General features: G+C 50.2%; 7 protein-coding genes across 7 annotated transcripts; 3 read left to right on the forward strand and 4 right to left on the reverse strand.

The window, feature by feature from the left end:
- Nucleotides 1-385: 385 nt before the first annotated feature.
- NCS57_01472500 (MFS domain-containing protein) lies at nucleotides 386-2,274 on the reverse strand (the record flags this gene model as incomplete). Its single annotated transcript, XM_053064318.1, has 5 exons — nucleotides 386-603; nucleotides 663-767; nucleotides 815-1,575; nucleotides 1,631-2,056; nucleotides 2,123-2,274. 5 exons carry the CDS (start codon nucleotides 2,272-2,274, stop codon nucleotides 386-388), a joined length of 1,662 nt encoding a protein of 553 aa, XP_052906202.1.
- A 1,042-nt stretch (nucleotides 2,275-3,316) lies between these two features.
- On the forward strand, nucleotides 3,317-5,746 carry NCS57_01472600 (FAD-binding-3 domain-containing protein; the record flags this gene model as incomplete). The annotated part of the gene is made up of 6 exons (XM_053064319.1): nucleotides 3,317-3,600; nucleotides 3,656-3,944; nucleotides 4,010-4,265; nucleotides 4,315-4,509; nucleotides 4,568-4,759; nucleotides 4,815-5,746. 6 exons carry the CDS (start codon nucleotides 3,317-3,319, stop codon nucleotides 5,744-5,746), a joined length of 2,148 nt encoding a protein of 715 aa, XP_052906203.1.
- A 421-nt stretch (nucleotides 5,747-6,167) lies between these two features.
- NCS57_01472700 (uncharacterized protein) lies at nucleotides 6,168-8,059 on the reverse strand (the record flags this gene model as incomplete). The annotated part of the gene is made up of 4 exons (XM_053064320.1): nucleotides 6,168-6,740; nucleotides 6,797-6,802; nucleotides 7,488-7,885; nucleotides 7,939-8,059. 4 exons carry the CDS (start codon nucleotides 8,057-8,059, stop codon nucleotides 6,168-6,170), a joined length of 1,098 nt encoding a protein of 365 aa, XP_052906204.1.
- A 358-nt stretch (nucleotides 8,060-8,417) lies between these two features.
- NCS57_01472800 (uncharacterized protein) lies at nucleotides 8,418-9,515 on the forward strand (the record flags this gene model as incomplete). Its single annotated transcript, XM_053064321.1, has 3 exons — nucleotides 8,418-8,687; nucleotides 8,717-9,057; nucleotides 9,137-9,515. The coding sequence occupies 3 exons, from the start codon at nucleotides 8,418-8,420 to the stop codon at nucleotides 9,513-9,515; spliced, it is 990 nt and encodes a 329-aa protein (XP_052906205.1).
- Nucleotides 9,516-11,449: 1,934 nt separating this feature from the next.
- NCS57_01472900 (uncharacterized protein) lies at nucleotides 11,450-14,177 on the forward strand (the record flags this gene model as incomplete). Its single annotated transcript, XM_053064322.1, has 8 exons — nucleotides 11,450-11,767; nucleotides 11,830-12,390; nucleotides 12,447-12,563; nucleotides 12,616-12,897; nucleotides 12,949-13,212; nucleotides 13,273-13,450; nucleotides 13,501-13,790; nucleotides 13,839-14,177. The coding sequence occupies 8 exons, from the start codon at nucleotides 11,450-11,452 to the stop codon at nucleotides 14,175-14,177; spliced, it is 2,349 nt and encodes a 782-aa protein (XP_052906206.1).
- A 124-nt stretch (nucleotides 14,178-14,301) lies between these two features.
- Nucleotides 14,302-16,567, reverse strand: NCS57_01473000 (uncharacterized protein; the record flags this gene model as incomplete). Its single annotated transcript, XM_053064323.1, has 6 exons — nucleotides 14,302-14,786; nucleotides 14,839-15,028; nucleotides 15,079-15,419; nucleotides 15,470-16,033; nucleotides 16,082-16,364; nucleotides 16,565-16,567. 6 exons carry the CDS (start codon nucleotides 16,565-16,567, stop codon nucleotides 14,302-14,304), a joined length of 1,866 nt encoding a protein of 621 aa, XP_052906207.1.
- A 2,623-nt stretch (nucleotides 16,568-19,190) lies between these two features.
- Nucleotides 19,191-21,598, reverse strand: NCS57_01473100 (uncharacterized protein; the record flags this gene model as incomplete). Its single annotated transcript, XM_053064324.1, has 2 exons — nucleotides 19,191-20,047; nucleotides 20,107-21,598. The coding sequence occupies 2 exons, from the start codon at nucleotides 21,596-21,598 to the stop codon at nucleotides 19,191-19,193; spliced, it is 2,349 nt and encodes a 782-aa protein (XP_052906208.1).
- Between the last annotated feature and the right edge of the window lie 154 nt (nucleotides 21,599-21,752).

Consider the following 21,752-nt stretch of genomic DNA (forward strand, 5'->3'; position numbering starts at 1 on the left):
GCTTAATTTCGTACTTTAGCATGCATGTGATCGCTTGAAATCTCAGCAGCTCAGGCTGTAATTGACGTACCCAGACATCATGCACTGAACAGAACTTCTGCCGCGACCGAGTGAAGACTTTCTACGAGCATACACACCCGAGAGTAGATAACGATGGGCCTGAGCACTATTTTGGCTTTTACCCGGGCAAGCTTTGAGCCAAGATCACTCTTCGAGTCGTGTCAAGTCAATGCGAAACTCAGAAATAGTAATAACATTTCCTTCCAGCCGAGATGATATTGAATCGCACTGCTCCCCCTGGTTTCGTCACCTTACGCCCCGGTCAAGATGCCGAAGCCCTTTGTACTTGGTAGCTGAGCTCAGAGTTAGAGACCTGAGCAGTCCATTATTCGCCAACCTCACGATCCTGGTGCCAGTGAGCCAAGCGCTTAACAAAGGGCCAGCTCCAGGTAGCATGACGAATTCGACCACCCCATATGTACATGGGAATCCACATCAAGATAACGCTCCCCGAAATACCTGCCATGGCACCAAATGCATTGGAATACCCGGACTTTGCAATCCATGGGTTTGTATAGAAAGAAAGAAGAAAGCCGAAAGCAGCTGAATCACGAGAGTCAGTACTGAACACCAACTTCTTACCCAACACCTATGAGACTCACACTTGAATGCATGCTGTGTCACAGCAAGCTCTCCTGCCACTGGGCGGTAGCCATCGATAGTATAGACCAGGCTGATGTTGGTGGCCTGTACAATTGAGAAGTTCACTACCGAGTCTGTTAGCGTTTTTCTTCCTGATCATGAGTCAACTCACAAAGACCCAAGCCAATGGTAGGCACGATCCAGTGTAATCCCTTGTCGATGCCCACTCCGTACAGCACAAGAGCAAGTGGAGCAGTAATGAGAGAGATTGATACAGCAGGAAGTCTCATTTCCGGGTGTCGTATGCCATCATTGCGCCGAGTTAACCAGTCAGCCACCATGTCGCTGAACCGTCCACCAAAGAAAGCGCCAATACCGGCTCCCACAGGGCAAGCGATGAAGCAGAGACCAGACTGCCATGCCTCAAAGCCATAAAGGGTATTGAAAGCGACAGCAAAGTTGGAAGTAATGGCAACGAGGAATCCAATCGTGACAGACATCATCAGCGTAGCCCAAAGAACAGGAGGAAGAGTTAGGAGGATGACTGGACGGAAGAAGAGCTTGAGGATAGACTCTTGAGTGTGGATGCCACTGAAAAGAGCCAGGCTTTGCCAATATGTGCGCTTTGGTGGAAATCTATGAGATGGCTGGCTTGTTGATGCAACTTCGGCTTGGAAGACCTCGGGGTCCATGTCCTCAGCTTTGGAGCTTTGGTTCATGATGTTCTTGTGCTGAGTGACCGTTCGAGGCTCTTCTGCATCCCCCGCACGGTTATATCTCGTTTCTGGAAAGGCAAAGATGATCAGGGTGGTGCAGGACCCGATCAAGGCGACGGATACCCAGTAGATGTATCTCCAGTGCAGGTCCTTGGTGATGAGTCCGGCGATGATGATACCACAGCCAACTCCTGCAGACAGTGCGGTAGTATAGATCCTGGAACACTTGTTGGATGAATTATTCTAATCAGGTAGCTGGGCCAAATACTTACGCCATAATGGTGCCTCTCTCATGAAGAAAGAAGAGATCGGAGATTGTTAATGGTGCCAGACACTCGGCAGCGCCCGAAGCAAATCCCATCATGATACGCGCTCCCAATGAACTGTTATATGAAGTAGCACCGCCGGCCCATGCCGAGAAGGCAGTGTAAAGAGCGAACGAGACAACATATATCGGTCGGCGACCGAACTTTGCGATGAGGGGCATCCACATCAAGTTCGACATGCCCTGAAGGAGCGCAGTGCTGGTAAAAAAGTACGCAACCTTGGCGATGTTGCCGCTGAGGTCGGGACCTGGAGGACCGAAGAAGTCTGTGGTGATGCTTATGAGAGCGACGGATGGGCCGGCCGCCAGGAAGTTGCTGAAGAAGATGGCGAACGAGACGAGGACGGCAAGGTAGACGCGGTACGGCTTCGACCTGTGTGCGATCCATGGGGTTAGAGGTGTAACTTCAGGTGAAGACATATTCATTGGGGATACGAACCAATTCAAAGGGTCATTGGGGTCGTCTGTTGGGGTCGGAATGAGGATGATATCGTTGGTTTCTTCATGACGAAGGCGGAGCTCTCCAAGAGTATTCTCCTGTCGCGTCGTGGTTTCGGCGACCTTGCCGCCTTCCGCAGTGATTGTTGACATAGTGTCGGGTGTCACCAAGACGGACGTAGTTGGATGATGATTGACAATAAATCAGAAAGATGTCATTAATTGATCGAACTGGGAGGACAATCGGTAAAGGTAAAGATGACAGGGAGCGTAACGGATGGGTGTATTTATCACCTTGCAGAGATGGTGGTGAGGTCGAGACAATCTGAGATTTACCTCTGCGACGAATGAAAGAAGGGTGAAGCAACCGGTGACCCTGACCCTGCTCGGTAGGCGCGGATGAGGGGAGGACCAGATCCTGGGGTCGTGGCTTGGCCCTGACCATGAACCCCATGGGGTTGCCCAGAGCGGTCTAGGCCGTTCTGAAAGCTGAGAAACTCTAATAGACCCCTGAATTGTTACAGAGGTGCGGCAATAGGGATTCTACCAGCGGCTGGTCACAGTCACAAGGATCAAAATAGGAACAGAAGAGAGGAATTAGCAGTGAACCATTATGTTTTTTCGATGTCTTTCTTAATAAAAGGGTCTCTGTAGGTGAACAACCAGGCCTCGTGAGACCGCTCACTCGTTATGCCCCCAAGTCTCTTGCGGTCAAGTATCAGAACCACCAGAAAAGATGCCAAGGCTATCTCCACCATTCGTCCACCTCATCTGCAACAAGGAGTGCCATGATACACCGAATACAAGCAAGAGACACACCTTCTTCACCTTTCGGGAGATAACAGTTTCGGAGCTGGCCCCCCCGAAAGAAATGGACCACATACCGAGTTGACGGAGACTCAATCCCCCTCATTCCCGAAACCCCTCATTGCCGGCCCCTCCTTTGGACCCTCACAACAAGGAGTGACAGGAAGATGGTGGGCCGGGACCATAGCAACTATCGATTGCCACCGCCCGTAGCATTAATGTTAGCGGCAATGAACTTGGTTGAACCCAGCGTTTCTGGGGTATTGGCTTGTTGGGCCAAGCATGGATTAAAGCAGCTAAAAGGCGAAGTGGAAGAAGAGAAATCTGGACAACACTCACAGCTAAAGTGTCTATCTTGCACCCAAGAGAACCCACCACTGACCTCAAGATGGCCACTACCCAATCTCAAGTCACCAATGGCACAAACGGCGTCAACGGCGTCAACGGCTCTTCATCAAGTACCAGCTCCGATGGACTGCATATCATCATTGTCGGAGCCGGCATAGGAGGCCTTACTGCTGCCATATACCTCCGAAAGCAAGGCCATCATGTCACTCTCCTAGAACAGTCCCGCTTCGCCAACGAAGTAGGGGCAGCCATGCACCTCGCTCCTAATGCCAATGGATTGTTGCGTCGCGTTGGTTTATTTGCAGAGGATATTGGCGCCAATCTGTTTGAAAGGGCAAGTCATCTTGCTGGGGTTGAAACCTTGACGGTAGCTAACTAGAGATTTCCTCGCACAGATAACCGAGTTTAATGCAAAGAACGAGCAACTGCGCGATGTCGACCTTGCAGAATCAAACAAGCAATGGCAGCATCCCTGGCATTTGGTGCATCGAGTACGTCTTCATGAAGAGTTGAAGCGTCAGGCTACTTCTCACGACGGCCCTGGTGTGCCAGCAGAGTTACGGACTTGTAGCCGTGTCGTGGACGTTGATCCCGCATCGGCGACAGTCTGGCTAGAGAGCGGAGATAAGATCCAAGGGGACCTGGTAATCGGCGCAGACGGTGTTCACGTAAGTGATGACCTCCTACTATACCCTTTTCAACACTAATCCATGGTGCCTCTTCTTCAAAATAGTCCAAGTCCCGCTCCAAGGTTGTGGGCAGAGAAGTCAAGCCTCATAGCTCAGGCAAGAGTGCATTCCGCTTCCTCGTTCCTCGCCAGGTTGCCCTTGATGATCCAGAGACGGAACGGTTCGCAAAGACCAATGGGCAGCTGATTATTTGGTATGGCTCAGACAGGCGAGTTGTCATGTATCCTTGTGAGGACAATAAACAGTTCAATTTTGTCTGCATTCACCCTCGCGAGGAGAGCGACCCGGGAAGTATAGAGGGTAGTTTACCTGCCTCCTGGGTGGCGAACTGCGGCTGATGAATGATTAGATTGGAGCACCGACGCCAACAAGTCTATGCTCCTTAAAGTTTACGAGAACTTTGATCCTGCTCTAGTCAATCTGCTTGGCAAGGCAGACGCGAGCTCACTAAAGGTGTGGGAGTTGCTGGACATGGAGGTCCTCCCATCGTGGACAAAAGATAGGCTGGCTCTCCTCGGCGACGCTGCCCATCCATTTCTGCCCCGTAAGTAGACAAACGTACCTACACAAATGTCTCAAGACTAACTGAGCTTGTTGTCCAGACCAGGGCCAAGGTGCTGGCGTTGCGATTGAAGACGCTGCGTCTTTGGCAGTTGTACTCCCACGTGGTACAGTGCCAGAGCAGGTCCCTGAGAGGTTACGGCTTTATCAGGAGTTCCGCCTAGAACGAGCGCACAAGATACAACAGTTTTCTCGTCGAGCTGGGCGTGATTCAGTGGATAAGGATTTTGACAGTGAGATTTTCCAGATCAGGCTTCTTCGAACAAGGACTGACACTACTTCTCTCAGTGATGGAGTACAGCAACTACAACATGGGCCACGACGAGTGGGATCACTCCACCGACCGCTTCCGCAAGTGGGATTGGGCCCAAAAGCCTCATCTATACTGGCGAATGCCCATCTCGTTCGGCCCCTTCCCAGGTCCACGTCAGACCTTCGAAGGCAAGCCACGAGTTGCCACTCATTCAACATTCACTACTGCGTCCATCAAATTCAAGACGTCACGCACCGTTCTGCAAAACCTGTTTCCGTCGTCCTCTTTCCGCTTCAAGAGCCCCGGCACAGTTGCGTACGCGAGCGTCTCGCAGACAACGCTGAACAAGATGGAGTGGCTTGGCGGCTCGGGGTATCGCCACATAGGACTGTACATCCATGGTGTTCAGTATGTTCAGAAGGACGGAACAGTGCTGAATGGCACCTTTTTGCCTCTGTTATTCGAGAGCCTTACCGATCCCATCGTCAGTGGCCGGGAAGAACTGGGCATGCCAAAGCTGTATTGCTCCGTCGACATCTGGCGCCGGACAAATAGCTACAGAGTTCAGACTGGATGGCAAGGCGTCCAATTCGGGTCTCTTACACTGGATGGTCTGAGGGAAGCTGACCCGAGTTCCTCTAAGGGTACCATTGGTGGAGAGGATGATGACGGAATCTTCGCCTACAAATACATTCCCAAGGTGGGAGAACGCGGCCAGGCAGATGCGGAATACGCCACCTTTGTGCCCCATGCTGAAGAGTCCAAGGTCGTACCAAGCAAGGTACTGAGAATCTTCACCGCGGACAAGGCGAGCTTCGAGTTTGATCCGCACGATTGGGAAGCTTTGCCCACCCTTCACCACGTGATATCCAGGCTGGCTGAAATCCCGATCTACGAGGTGGTCGGTGGAAAGGTAGTGGAAGGCGTTGGTGTACCGGATGTGTCCAGTGCTCGGCGGATTAATTGATTGACGGGTCTAGTGTTTTGTAGTTATCTTATGCTAAGACAATATAATATTGTATGAGGAAAAGATTGACTCCCGATACTGGGGGATAGTCCACGTACGAAATTGTGGCATCCCAATTAAACACAGCTAGCTGCTAGACGATGTCGGTCAACCCACTCTAATGCCACACTCTGCCCTGCTTGGGATATGACAGTTGACATCAGGTTCCCTATCTAGATTGTACAGAGATTCGTTTCCATGATTTTCACAACCTGGCCCCTTAGCATCACTTTGCAATCTTTTCTGGCTATTCATGTGCTCATTCAGCATATCATGCTAGATGTAAGCAGACATTTTTTTCCTATATTGATCAACTTGATAAGCTTCACAAGGCTCCTCTGATCACCATGCCCACGCGTGACCCTAAACTATCAATGCAGACTTAGACCGCTAATAGACCAGGGCTCGTAGGGCGCGAGGGTCGCTTCCCTTGATGTGCGAGACAAAAGTCTTTTCCATAACCCGGACACTCGGGGTCGCACACACGTGGGTTGTTCGGATGCTCCTGAAGCGTCGGATCAAGTGGAGCGGACGCAGGTCCCTTGTTCGGACTAGGCATCGGGGACACACAGCTTGCTCGATTCCCTTCAGTCATTTTCTCCGCATCCATGTTGCTGTTGGTTCGGTCAGAGTTTCCAACTGCTGCCTCCTCCTCCGCTTCTGTTGCCGGGGCCTTCTTCTCTTGCCTCTTCTTTTGTATCTTCTTATTAATAGCGTATCCAGACCAGAAGATGACGCTTAATGGGCAGCAGATTACCTCTGCGTAGCCTCCTCCGCCGAACAGCGCGCCGAATCCCTTTGCGGGGGCGGGAATTTTCGATGCTGTTTCATCTCTTTTGTTTAGATCGGCTATGGAAAAGGGCATTCGGGGCGGCTGGATTGAGGTAGTATTTATTTGGAGTTGCTTCTTGTCTGGATAAGGCTTTGTGGACTTGGAACGAGCAGTCTGAGAGGTCTATTGATTCTGTTGAGTCTTTTCGCTGCGTTGTCAAGGATACAATAGACACCTACTTCAAACTAGATGAGCATAAGTTTAGTAGTGAGAGTGTTTTCGGCCGCATTTACTCTCATCTTTCTTGGGAATTGGCAGGACAATGCTCAGTTAAAACCAGCATGAGGCTCTGCGCGTTGTTCGTTGCTACGTTATGACGTAGCAAGACACATGATATCATCATGCCGAAAGAAGCGCTGATCTCAGTCATGCTGTCTTAACCACGAGTAGGAGGCTTCTAAAAGGCATGCAAGTAAGCAAGCCACATCATATAGGCAACCAATAAGACAAGGGTCTATGACAAAGTTTTGCTGGTTTCCTTGCTCGCAATGCCGAATTGCATGGTAGACTTTCATTCCGTCCCTATGCATAGGGTAAGGTGTAAATCAGCGTTGTGAGAGGGCTTGATGAAGAAGAGGGTGGCGGCTTCTTAGCTGCCCAATGGAAATAATTAATTATTATTATTATTATATGACTTTATACCACCCAAAATGGGGATCAAAGTATCACAATCAATATCACAGTAATTTCAACAATAAAGGTTCTAGAATTAATTATTATATATAGCTTAAGTTAGGCCTAGCTTAAATTATAATAAGACGTTAAGATATAAAAAAACTCAAGTATAATACATAAAATCATAGTTAGAGATTAGATTATAATATTTACTACAAATATATACTATCTTTTTATGCTTGGCTCTAAGTTTACCTGCTTCGCTTCAGTCTCCTGCCATTGCTCTATATCTTCTATGATCGAATCCGATAGGCACTCGTTAGGCAGTCTATCTTGGATAAGATGAGATGACCAAGCCGTGAAAGGGGTGCTAACATAGAATATGGCGACGCTGATAATGAGGTTTGCCATAAGAGAAGTGTCCCACGTGGCGCCAACAGTGTACGAAAGAGCTGACCCAAGCGATTCGCCAGCACGCAGCAGACCCATGGACAGGGATACACTATCGGCTTCCACGTCGAAAGTTCCGAGAGCCCAGAAGAGCCAGATGCTCAATGTCCCGTACGCGACACTGTCCGTGAGCGTTAACCCGTAGGAGATGGCATTGGACGCATTCACCACGTACGGCTCAGCTTGGCCGCCTCCACCGAGACCTTGGACCACAGTCAGTAGCGATTCCTCAGGTATTGCAATTCGCAGTGCGGACTCATGATAGCGGTCCATATGCCAGGCTGGGTAAAGCTGACGAGCCCGAGCAGAATAGCTTGGAAGTAGGTGCCACGATAGATGTTTCTGAGCCAACCAGCCGAAGCAGCGATAGCCCCCATGGTGACAAATGGTATTATTGCAACTATAGTCAATGAGCACAGAAAATGCAGTATGAATGATTCCCAGAACCTCTATCATCTCGTTCGGGGCATTGTATACCTCTTCTCCTGACACGAGCATCGCCGAGTAACTGAGCGGCTGTCTTTTCGACAAGACTTGCTTGTCTTCCTTTCTGGTCTCGTATAGCGCAACTTGCAAGGATTATGATGCCACAGATAGCACCAAACCCTTACGGGCTTAGTACTCGAGGGGGTTAAGCAGCCCGAGCCGAGGGACTGGGATTGCTGTGGAGTGCCTCGAAAAGTACAAGCCCAAATACGTCGGCCAAGGACCCGAGGCTGCAAGACGCGACTCGCAATGGCTGAACCCGAGACTGCAAAGAAATCTCAGACCAAGAACAAGCTCATCCTCAATGCCTTCGTGGGGGCATGTAGTGGGCATCAGTCACCCGGCCTGTGGCAACATCCAGATGACCGCTCGTCCGAGTTCAACACCCTCCAGCATTGGGTCAAGCTCGCTGAGCTCCCGGAAGAACCCGGCTTTCATGGAATCTTTATCGCAGATGTTTTGGCATGTTACATGAAGCTTATTTCATCACTTCTTTTTGAGTTGCATTGGATCGAGGCCGTAACTGACTTAACCGCTCACGTCCGAAGGGTGCATACGGTGCATACAAGGGCCCCAGGAACGTTGGACCCGCTCCAAGCTCAGGAGCCCAGTTTCCAGTAAACGACCCGTTTGGGCCAGTTTCTGCCATGGCTGCGGCTACAGAGAGCATCGGGTTCGGACTCACCGTCTCGACGACTTTTGAAGACCCGTACTATCTTGCGCGGCGACTCAGCACGCTTGACCATCTAACCGGCGGAAGAATCGGCTGGAACGCAGTAACGGGCTACCTAGAATCAGCTGCCCGTAACCTCGGGCTTGACAGGCTTCCTGATCACGACCAGAGATATGCCAAGGCCGATGAATACATGGATGTGGTATACAAACTCTGGCAAGTATCTCGTCGCCTCTCCCCCCAAGCAGCGACTCCCAAAGCACATTTCAGTCTAACAATAAATGTCAACCCGTAGGCAATCCTCTTGGAGGGATGACGCTGTTAAGCTCGACCGCCAATTTGGAGTTTATACCGACCCGGAATTTATCCGCACGATCGACCACGTTGGCATATTCTACAACGTTCCTGGCCCTCATATCTGTCAACCCTCACCACAGCGGACGCCCGTTATATTACAGGCCGGTACCCCTTCTGCCGGGAAAGCCTTCGCAGCCAAGCACGCTGAAGACGTGTTTGTTTCCACCCTCACCCAAGCTATTGTAGCCCAAAATATTGCTGATATCCGTGCGAAAGCCCGCGAGCTCGGCCGCGACCCGCAAGCCATCAAGTTCCTCGCAATGGTTATTCCTGTGCTGGGCGCAACCGAGGAAGAGGCTCAGGCCAAGTATAACTAATGTATGAGCTATGGATCCAAGGAGGGTGCACTCGCTCTCTTCGGGGGCTATACCGGCATCGACCTGTCGCAATTTAACGATGATCAGGAGCTACGGTACGTCGAGTCCAACGCCATCTGGACGTCTGTGGAAACATGGGTTAAGTACGTTGCACACGTTCCCAGGTGAACTAAGGGTGCTATCGCAGATGAGACGAAGATCGGGGGCCTCGGGGCCACTATCGTTGGAACCCCGGAGCATGTGGCAGATGAACTGGAAAGATAGATTCGCGAAGCAGACGTAGATGGCTTTAACTTTGCCTACACTGGATACCAAGAACCTTTGGGGAGATCATCGAGTTTTTACTCCCGTCTTAAGAAATCGTGGGCTCTTCTAGGAGGGTTATGAGGCTCCCGGGGGCACGTACCGTGAAAACATGTGGGCAAAGAAAGGGGTCGCAAGGCCTCCCTCTGACCATCCTGCGGCTAAGTACCACTGGAAGAAGGCGGAATGAATCTGATAAACGCCCGTTGGTAGCTAATTAGTGATGGATGAACAATTTGCGCCGAACAAAAGTTCCTTAAAGATACCTACCAATCGATTGCACAAGTGGATGGCGTGATGCATATTCCGGATAGAGCGGCACCAACCAACCTCTGATAACCAGACTTTCGCCCTCGTCTCGATTGCATAGCTCGACTACCTTCCCCATTTTCTTTCCCAGCTTTCTGGTTACAGATAGGTTCGGGCGAGCACTGATCCTGGGTCTTCAAAGGTTCCAAGAAACAAACCAACATTTGGGTCTGAAGGGGGCTGCAAAAATTCGCCGCTATCTCCACGTTGGTTATCCCCAACATATCGCCACCACTTCTTCAATCCGTTCCGATCGTCATCATTACACTGACATAGATATCGACCGATGAGTGTCTTGTTGGAGAAGTAGGAAATTGGCCTGCTAATTAATGTCTTTTGATTCTGGCAGATATTAATATATCAGACATGGCAGCTCTCATGCTTCCTGTCCTCTGGAAAAGTACGTACATACTCAGCCCCTGAGTTAGTATAGTACCTACCACTTGAAGCTTATCATCCATTAGGTGCTTACACCCATGTTCTAGAATGCTAGATTAGCCATATACGGACAGAGTCCGGCCCACTCTAATTGTCCCGGCCAGGGAAAAAGTTCCAAACTGCCGGCGTTCCGAAGCGCGAACCAATAATCGCTCTGTGATTATCGGAATCTGAGACCCTGTTTGTTCATAGGCCCGGTAAAGTGGCATGTCGCAATCAAGCACCGTCCAACATTGGTCGCTACCAAAGCCAATCAACATTGAGCAGTGTGTACCACGCTACTTCATCCAAACACAAGTACCTGGCAAAAACGGTAGAGGCGATTTCAACTGCGGCTCTACCGGAGATGCAATCGATGCGTAGTCTAACCCTCAAATACGAGGGCAAGCTGTCACATGAGGCAAGGCCCCCAACTTGAAAGGAACTCAACCCACACAACCCGAAGCTGTCGCCCCTCGAGATGGGCGAGAACAATCGCAGAACCGGTCGCAATCTTGGGCGGCTAGTACCAAAAGGGCAGGAGGCCAAGTCTCTGGTCTGTTGCAATGAGCCCACGGGACGGGAGCCAACAACCGGATACAACACACACATGAGGTAAATTGCCAAGAGAGAGGAATCCGTCTTTGCAAAAGATCCCCCGGGTAACTGGGAGCGTCCATCGCCGCTTTACCCGACCAAGGTTCCAGAATCGACAGACGTTGCATTGGCTCATTGTCAAGGGTGATGGTATCAACCACCACGAATCCGACGATGGAGTTTCAGATAGATAAAAGCAAGTCAATCCTTGAGAATAGAATGAGTCTCAAGCACCAGACACATCAATTCAACGGCGCGACGCAACACAACTGTTGTCTGTTACACGACAGCTTCTCCTCTTTACCAACATGTCGTCCACCGATGTTGAACCCAAGGGGCCTCAGGGCCCAGAGGATACTTTTGAGGCCTCGGTTTTCCCAGTTTCCACCCCGGACGCTGTCGATGAGAAGAACATTGACTCCTCCAAGATCCATAATGTGTCTAGTGAAGACCACAGTGACGAAAGCGACCGCAGCAGCAAGGATGTTATCATCGTCACCGGCGCCGATGCCGCTCGCCACCTGCTACCCATGAGGGACGACCACGACAATGCCTTGACGTTTCGAAGTATGCTTTTGGCCTCTGGCCTTGCCTGCTTCCAGGCCGTCATGTATCAGATCTACATTGTTAGTAGACCAGGATCTTCAATTCTCTCTGCCCATCACTGAACTGACCTGTCAACCAACAGTTTAAACCTACCAACATCACCATTCAGGGAACCTTTATCGTCCTCATCTCCTACTTCATCGGCAATGCTTGGGCCTTTTTTCTTCCCCGTGGCGATAAGATCGAAGCTCGATGGAGAGCGGAAGGCAACACAGCCCGGCTTCCCTTCTGGATTAGGGCCATCAAGTTCATTAACCCTGGACCCTGGGGTCTGAAGGAGCATGCCATCTGTTCCATCACGGCTACTTCGGCTTCGAATGCTGCCGCTAGTGTCCAGGTCTTTGCTGCCCAGGATCTCTTCTACGATATGCCATTGAGCGCGACTACGGTTATTCTGAGTACCATCTCCATTGGTCTGTTCGGCTACGGCATCTGCGGTGTCATGCGCCCAGTTACTGTCTGGCACGTAGATGCTGTCTACTGGAGTAACCTACCCACTGTCAAGACTCTACAGGGACTTCACTGGCAGGAAATCAAGAACTCTAAGCCTCTGCGTTATTTTTGGTACAGCTTCACCGGCATGTCGATTTATGAATTCTTCCCCGCCTATATCTTCCCTTGGCTGAATTCGATTTCAGTTCCGGTATGTACTAGCCAAGACGAAGCATCGTTTTGCTATTGCTCATGTGTGGAATTTAGTGTTTGGCCGCCATGAAGGCGACTGGCGACAAGGCTGCGACACTCACCCGCGTTTTTGGTGGTGCTACCAACAACGAGGGCCTTGGTCTCTTCAGCCTCTCTCTTGACTGGCAATACGTGAGTTGCCTGTTCTGTGACTCTCGCGTCTTGCAAAGCCTGACAGCTCTAGATCACATCATTCAACACCTCCCTTCCTCTCCCCCTCCAGGCCCACATGGCAGTTGGATTTTTCTTTTGCTACATCATCATGGTCGGTATCTATTATGGCAACGGATGGGGAGCCAAGTCGCTTCCCTTCATGTCCACGCGACTTCTCTTGGAGAATGGTACAACATACCCCATCGCCGAGGTGTTCCAAGGCGGCGTTCTCAACGAACAGCGCTTGTTTGAGTATGGCCTTCCCAGGTTGACGGGAACATTTGCCTTTGCCATGTTTATGGCTAATGCTGCTGTGAGTGGCAAGCTTTGATCCATTGTATTGCGTTGTCTAACTGTTTGGAAGATCGGAGCCCTTCTGCTTCACTGCATCTTATTTTGGGGCAAGGATGTTGTCAAGGCTTTCAAGAGCGCAAGGGAAGGCCGATATGATGATCTCCACCACGACCACATGGCAAAGAACTATAAAGAAACCCCCTGGTGGTGGTACATCTCCATTTTGGTTGGTAGTTTCATCCTTGGCCTCGTCGTCGTCGTCAAGGAGAACATTACCCTCCCAGCCTGGGCATATGTGGTCTCTCTCATTATCGGCATCATTATTGCGCCAGTGGTAAGATTTCTCTGCTCGACGATCATTTGTGTGAGCCTGTGCTGACTGTTTTATATCCAGAGCACTCTGCTTTACTCTCGTTATGGAAATGGAATTGCCACAAACAATCTCTCCAAAATGCTGGCTGGTCTTATGCTGCCAGGAAAACCTGTTGGCAACATGTACTTCGCTGCTTGGTCTCACAACGTTATTTCTAATGCTGTCAACCTGTCTGGTGATCTCAAGATGGGAGAATACCGTAAGTGTCGGTTACAAAATGATGAACCATGTACTAACATACCAACCAAGTCAAGATCCCACCTCGCGTCATGTTCCTCACTCAAGTCTGGGGAACCATCCTGGGAGGCTTCATCAACTATGCCATCATGATCAGCATCGTTGGCAGTAACCGAGAGCTCCTCCGTGATGGCGATGGCAACTCGTCCTGGAGCGGCGCTACGATGCAGTCGTACAACACCAATGCAACCTCTTGGGCCCTCGCCGGTTACTTGTATAAGCTTGGTAAAACTTATCAGATTGTGCCCTTCGGTTTGCTCGTTGGTGGTGGCTTGGTTATCCTCCACCGAATCTTCTACAAGGTCAGTCACCCCGAGTCACTCTCTCGAACCACAACTGACGTGGCCTAGTTCTACCCCAAGATCAAGAACTTCGATGTCGCAGACATCAACTTGCCCCAGTTTATCCAGTTTGCTGGTTACATCCCCTACAACCAGAGCCAGACTTGTGTTATCTTTAGTCAACTGATCGCAGGCTTCTTTGTCCAGTTCTACCTCCGAAACTATCGCCCACGCATCTTCAAGGACTACTCGTACCTGGTGACTGGTGCTTTTGATGGAGCCAGTCTCACCGTTCTCTTCATCCTCTCCTTCGCTGTCTTCGGCGCCGGTGGCCCCGGACATCCTTTCCCTACCTGGTGGGGAAATAACGCCGATGGGAACTATGATCACTGTCCCGTACCTGAGTAGGGTTTGCAGAGGCATGGGTGAAGTTGATTTTTATGAATATGGGTATGCTATGAGGTTGAATTACTTGAATGGGATGAGTGTCTACCTGAAGCAGGGATAATGACTATAGCCCTGGGGGATTCCTCTACCTGTTATCGCATCCAGTCTTATAGTTGACAGTAAATCGGCAGCCGTCGCCATAATGAACACTGCCGCATCTACCACAATCTCCCTTCGTACTGTCTCTCAAGTCCTGGTACTTCCACCACATTTCGTTACCACTGAGAACACAGTTTTTGCCTGTAACAAAGACAACACACCCATTGCCACTTGAATCGCCCCAGCAGTTACCATCGATGCCTTTGCCGTCGCCATAGTTTTTGTCATCGTTGCGGATCAACGAGTTGACAGCGTGGTCACAATACTTGGCGTACATGTTTTTCCAGGATGGAAGATCACAGATCCCACTACCGTCACAGTCGTACGTTGTTGGGTATTGTGTTGGCTTTGGCTCGGTTTTGGTAGTACTGGTAGGCTCATCGTATTCGTCTTTAGTCAAGACGCCGTTTGGGGGTTCCCCGTAAATTGCTGTAAAGAATTTCTCGACTGCGTACCACGCGTAAGTGTCGGCTATGGGGGTAAGCGTTAGCAGAAAGGTATCAGTTAGGAGGGGCTTCCTCACCGTTGTAAATTGTCCTTTTACGGACTCTTTTCTTCGCCGCAAGCTTCTCGACCCCTTTGGGCATGTACGCTTTGTACTCGTTCGTCTGTTGATCCTCAGTCCAGTACTCATCTATGATAACCACATCCTCCTCTAGCGCAAAGGTCAGCAAAATCTGAATCCCATGCCCCTCCAGCTGAATGGTTCCGACCTACTTTTTCCTGATCCGATGGCTCCAGTGGATATAGATGGGAGATGAACCATCTCGTGGAGCAACAACCGGTATTTACCATTCATGTCAACTGAAGACTTCCGTAACGACTTGTCCCTGTCAAGTTGCTCTTGGACAGCCGCTAGGTGCTCTTGTCCTGGTAGGAAGAAGGTATCGCATAGAACAATGGTGCCGCCTGGGGAACTTGTTGCATCGTCAAAGGCATAGCCGCCAATCTTCTGCGTTTTGCCATTTTGCAAAGTCAAATCTCCGCATGTCTGATTCATGTCCCCATTGTAACGTGGAATATCCTCCTTGCAGGAGATGCGAATCTTTCTCTTATCCCTTTCCGAAGGATACAAATACAATCTTTTGAGATTCGTGAAAACATCTGCATGATCCAGGTTAGTATGGGATGAGAAATTGAGGGTTGATCCGTACTTCTAATGAATGCTTCATCAGCCTTCCTTTCCGGCATGTCAGCTCCGAAATTTCTCGTCTCTAGCAGCCCATCTGAATCGAAGGGAGGCATTCTTTTCAGGATCGTGACTATGTCTAGCCATGATTGGCGGATGGCCTTTTTCTCGTCATACTTGCAGTTGAGGTATCCCTCGAAAGGGTTATGGTAAATTGAGTCATGATCATGGCCATGGTCAGGGTCGGCACTGGCGGCTCGAGGGCCCAGTGTAACGCCCAACACTTCTCCCTTTGCCCAGTCCAAGAAGGGTTCGCCTTCGACCTGCCAGCAGTCCGTATTATCGTAGTCGGCCTTGACCGCCATGACTTGAGGATTGAAGTTGTAGATGCCATCGTGGCAAGTTTGGGCTAGACACCTTCCACGATCTGTTCCAGCAACAATGGTCTTGCCATTCTGGATAACGAGTCGCTGAGTGCCCTCTTGAATACCATCCTCGACAGTGCCATAGTTAAGGCCCGTCTCCAGGACTTTGGAGCCAATACTCTTGCCATTACTTACAACGTCGACTGTCCAGCCAGCCGCGTTAGCTGGAACAACCAGAGCTTAATGCAAAGCATCTTTGCCGGCATCGGTACCGTTTGGTGCTTGGAAGTATTTGACATTCGAGTCTCCTCCAGGACAGATTGTATCTTGGAAAATGCTCTTGTGCCATATAGCTCCCTGTGGCAAAGATTCGTCTCTCTTGGAAAAGGCAGGGATCATTGATCCACCATCCTTCCAAGCATGAATGAAGGCAGAGTATAGGGACTGGAGGGCAGTGTGGTCGGAACCCTCGGGACTGGCGTATTGATTAGGTTGTGCGTCGGTGTTTTGTTCGGGCCACAAGTTGCCAAAGTGATGGCTTTCTGGTCCGTCGTTCTGGGGCATGTTAGCTTCCATATGTCAGATCAGACTGTAAAAAACATACCCATGTCAGAAGCTAACGCACCCGGGCATCTAAGAATAGAATTCTCCTCTTCAGTCATCTCCACGATATGTTTAACTAGCGGCTCTTCTCGATATACCTAGAAACTCTATAGGTCTATGTTTTTATGCTATATAATATCCTCCTCGCGTACCATAGCCGCAAGGCGAAAGTACAGCATCAGGTAGATAGGTCTATGCTACGCTATTACTATAATATATATTATATTAAGAATATAGCCGTTAAAATGCCTTTCATAAAGTAGGTGCCCCGGATAGAGAGTGTTATATTAATATCAGGTATTAATACTCCGCTCGAAATTCGATATACATTAGCCAGGATCGCAAGCCTAAGGATATTAGCGTCGCCTTCCGAGTAGAACTAGGGTTAAGATAGATAATGTTCTAATAGTGACCCCTCTAAGCGGGCGTGATAATCTAAAAAATAACATATGCCCGAGTTGACGAGCGATTGCATAGATTCGTCCGGATCTCTAAGCAATAAACCTATAGACAACTCGTCTACTTCTCCCGACCTCTCATGGTCACGCAAACGCAAACGAGAATATGAGCTGTGGATTGCAGCCAATCACGATAGTTCCCTTATACCTTATAATAGCGACGAGTTTTTAGCAGACGTGAGCTGGGAGTTAATAAAGATTGCAAGGCGGCACAAATGGGGGACTACGGGAACGTAGACGGTGGTCCCTTTAGTGTCACATTGATTCACTCCGCCAGGCTCAATTAGCATACGGATGAATGCAATCTCCTCATTATTCACTTGCAGGCCCGGATATGGCCGTGAGTCTTGGCAATTGCGTTATGGTGATCCTACTCGGTAGTACAGGCGACGCATAAATAGAGAATGTATTCTTTGTCATAGTTGAAGCCCGGCCCTTGATGGGTTGACTGAGCCAAAAGACCTATGCGACCGCAAAAATCACAGACGTTATCGCCAAAAGGTGGTCTCCTATATAGGTTCAGTCAATAAATCATCCTCACTAAGTCTAGAGCTATTATTAACGTTGTACTAGGCTTAACTCAGCGACAGACGTTTGATTTCAAGTGACTGGACTTGTAATCAGTGCAAGTTTATCTGCTCTAACTCACAGTAAACATGAACTCTAGTGGTTAGCAGCTGGTCCTACCGTACTGAATCAGTGCGGTGCTTCATTCGAGGTATATAAAGCAGACTTGTATCCTGTCTCAACCGCCCTTTGTCTCTTTCTACCACTAAACAAACCTGATCTCCAGCAGCCACCGACATCACCAAAAGTCCTTAACACGCACAACACAAACACACACACGCAGCCACAGTCCCGTTTCAGACACTAAATCCAGGCCGGCATGTGCCACCTCGTCGAGATCATCTACATCTGCCACCGTTGCGGTCGCGAAGTGGGAAGGGAGTGGGACGTTATACAATGTGATAGGGCCGAACTGTTGGAAATAGACCGCTGTTCCAACGAGAGATGCACTGAGAGTGAACGTCGGGAGTTTGCTTTTTGGGAAAGCTGCGCGCACTGCGTTGAGGAGGAAAACAGAAGGCGAAGGAGAAGACACCGACGGGGAATTTGACCTCTGTCTGGGTGCTGGAGGAGATGTGTCTAGGGAGATGGCGACGATGGTACTGATACGGAGTCGGCACTTGGGACACATATATCCACCTCGATAGCGTTCTTGAGCTCGAGTATTTTGCGGTATCGAACTATCCACGGCCACACATACCACTCTGAACAAGGAAATGTATAGTACTGGTATGCATCTTGATCACAAGCTGTTCTTAGCAACCTTGGAGAACGATATCCAGGTACCAGCATATCTTTATTCGAGGAAATATTTTTATTCTAACCCGGTTCTTTAGAACGTCTTAGACGTCGGAACTGGGACAGGCATGGCCTCATATCGAACCGTAGCAAGGACAACACCGCTAACAAAAGCCACTTAGGCATTTGGGTGATGTATGCTTTGCCTTGAGGCTTCTCACTTGAGTATTTCTAATGTCAGTTCTTTGCACTAGCGATTTTGCTGATGAGTTCCCCTCTGCAACGACTATTGGGATAGACCTCTCACCCATCCAACCTGCTTGGATTCCGCCAAACCTGACATTATAAGAGTCTACAGTACATTCATATATCTTAGAGACTAACCCCAGCCCAGCGAAATCGAGGACTATAACTTCACGTGGACCTTTATACCTAATTCGTTTGACTACGTGCATGCGCTCAGTTCCGACGTGAGATGCGTTCTGGCAGATACCATGCTTTCTTTCGGCAACGAGTCATTTAGGGAAGAAAGCCAGAGTAACATGGATGGTTGTTATGTCGATTTTCTTTCTTTATCTTATATTTCTTTTTGACACAAGTATGGTCTTGTTATCGAATGAGCAAGTAATACATATCGTGCAGGACAAGCTTGTGTCTCACATAGGGATGTGTGACGAAAGTCGCTAAACCTCTTTTTTTTTTCTTAATAATTGAGTATGACTAATCTGACAAACGTGCCCAAGTTTGATAGCGACAGCAAAACTCATCTTGCCCTTTGAAATCACCTAAAACTAAAGCTCCGACTCGCTGCCTCAGTGTACAGATTCTACCCTAATCGCTACGAAAACCATGCTATCCATGTCACAACCCCATATCGAGGTCGCGTGCCAAGTTTGCCAATACGCTGCCCACAAGTGGCCTCGAAATTGCACGAGAAATCTCAACCATCACGGTCAAAGACCATCGTCAGATAATTATGAGAACATCATGTCTGCGGCTCTCAACCCCATACCTTTTAGGAATTCAGATCTATCCGTGGCCCCGTCATGGTTCTCCGTATCTGGTGGTCCTCCTCTTCATCTCGATGTAAGTGCTCCCCTGGCAACCTCACCGCATGATCCAATGCAACCGGCAGGCCGCGATGCCTGCCACGCAGCATGACGAGGCACAAAACAAGCTTGCTACCAGTGTGCCAGGCTCCGGAGAAGCTATACGCGTCCCTCGGAATCCCCACAGAGATCCCGACGGTGCCATACGCTGACACAACCTCAAAGATGATGTTGAAGACTGAAAATGCCACTGGGTCCGCCATGAAGTGCGAAGTCTCGATTGTAGTGATAACTAGGACTGCCAGCACCAGCCACCAGATATCGTGAGCCATTTGCCCGTGGATTTGCTGGCTGATGAAGCCGATTCGACTGTTTCGTCTGCTGCTGCCGCCGTCCGGGCGGTCCAGTGTGTGGCCCTTGTAGGACTTTTTGCTGTGCATTGCCGGCGGGGCGCCGACACCGTTCCACGTGAAGGTACGCTGCAAAGCGTGTCCGATGTCGACGGCTGCGCTGGAGCGGCTCAGCCGACGTACGAGAGTTGGGGCCGTGGATGGTATGCCGTTAGTGTTGGAAGTGTGGACATGTGAGTCGGCGTCGTGGCCATCAGCGGAGAACAGCGGTACAGCGGCCTCGGGGTCAGCATCAAGCGTGGAAAACCCATCGCCACTGTAGATGCCGAGCGAGCGCTCCTCGTAAATGTTGGAGTGGCGCATCGTGATGACGACGGGGTATACGGAGATGTACATCATGGAAACATACAGCACCTGAAGGCCGATATAGATCTGGGATATGGGCACGACGTAGAAGCCACCAGACCGGACGGCTATTGGAGGTTGTTAGAATGTTGATCAAGTCCCAGGAATAGTAGTGTGAGCGACTTACCAAGGGCTTGAAATAGACCGTCGAGGATGCGAGAGCCTGGTGGAATACTATCGATGACTGGATTGCCGATGTTCATAACCTCAAATGCGACCCAATCAATGGAATTCAGCCAGGTGAGCATGAAGAAAAGCCACCAGGTAGGACGAGACGGAAATAGGTTCGTATACACTCGGCGAGGGTACTTGAGAATGAACTCTAGCGTGGCCTTGAGGTCGTCATAGGCATCATCGCTAGTCGTGGCCTTTAAGAGCTCAAGGCCAGTCCATACAATGAGGCGGAGGAAGAGAGGGTACGCGGTATTGCCGGCTAGGATCATAAGCCCCATTGTGATAAGGACGAAGTAGGCGTTCTGGAATGGGATCATGTTCGCATCTAGGAGTGACATGCCCGAGTTGTTGAAGGCTGAGACGCCGTTGAAGACGCCGAGCCACCACGGGTTGATACCGTTTGTCTTTGCAGTGTCGGGCATGTTGTTGTTTATCCATGCTCCAAGCGCGACGCACCCCAGCAACTGCCACAGGAAGAAGTAGAGAGGTACTAAGACTGCAAGGGTTTTCAGGGCACGGTACTCACACCCGCCAAGGTTCTCACGCTCCTCGCTAGTGAGGCTATGAAACTGGCCATTGCGACTGGAGGAGCGGCTCCCAAGGAAATGACGGATGCTGAGTTCAACCCTGTTCTGGTCCGCCGGTGTCTTGGAGACGCCATTTCTCCGCGTAGGCCGACTCTGGCTGAAATAGGAAGTGCCGGTAGAAGTGGCACTGCTGCCTTCTGCTCTGTACGGAGTGTCGACAAAGACGATGTGTCTGTCAGTATTGTCAGGGCCGGGCGGCTCCGGCTCCGGCTCCGGCTTCAGCCTCGGCTCCGGCTCTGCCAAAGTGTTGGGTGGCTCCACGAGATCTAGATCGGGTAAGGACAATGCACGCCGAGGTCTTGGCATCGCCTTGGCAACCTGTGGATCTACCCTGTTCTCCAACGCCCGGCTTCCCATCGCCGGGAGGGTTCGGTCGGGTACAGGGACGGTTTGCGCTTTGCGGAACGAGATGGCCTTGCGCAGCTTCGGCAGGGCCAGCGACATGCCTCCCCCCCGTTGGCTAAGCTTGCGGGCGCACTCGATGCGCACAATGTCGTCGAAGCGCTTCTCGAAGACGTGCTTTCGTGCCAAGACGGTCCACATGGAGACCCAGATGGTGCTACCCAGCATGATGAGGAGGAAGAGTATCGTCTGCTGCCAGGTCGTCAAGGCGCTGAGATTGACTGTATTCAGCCCGGCCTCGGTCATGGCAGAAACCACGAGAAACAGACTATCGGTGTAGCTGACGGGGGAGGTAACGTCTGATGAGCGCCAGAAGATGACGGAGCTGATGAGACATACGACGATGAAGTAGGCATAGTGGATGGTGATGAAGTTCAACGGTGGCAAGTACTTACGTATCGAGAGGATCCGTGACATCCACGGATGATCATCAAGGAAGCCATTCAAACGCGACATTCTGCCCAAATGCTAGATGGAGGAACATGTGTCATCACATTTCGTTTGGAAGGTTTGAGCAGATACGGTCAACAGCGCTAGGCTATGTATGGTTAGGTTTATCAGTCCTGACAAGTATGGCTTACATCGGTTACTAGCTAATAATTAATTTTAT

The sequence above is a fragment of the Fusarium keratoplasticum genome, chromosome 14, assembly GCF_025433545.1.
Source record: "Fusarium keratoplasticum isolate Fu6.1 chromosome 14, whole genome shotgun sequence".
Lineage (NCBI taxonomy): Eukaryota > Fungi > Ascomycota > Sordariomycetes > Hypocreales > Nectriaceae > Fusarium > Fusarium keratoplasticum.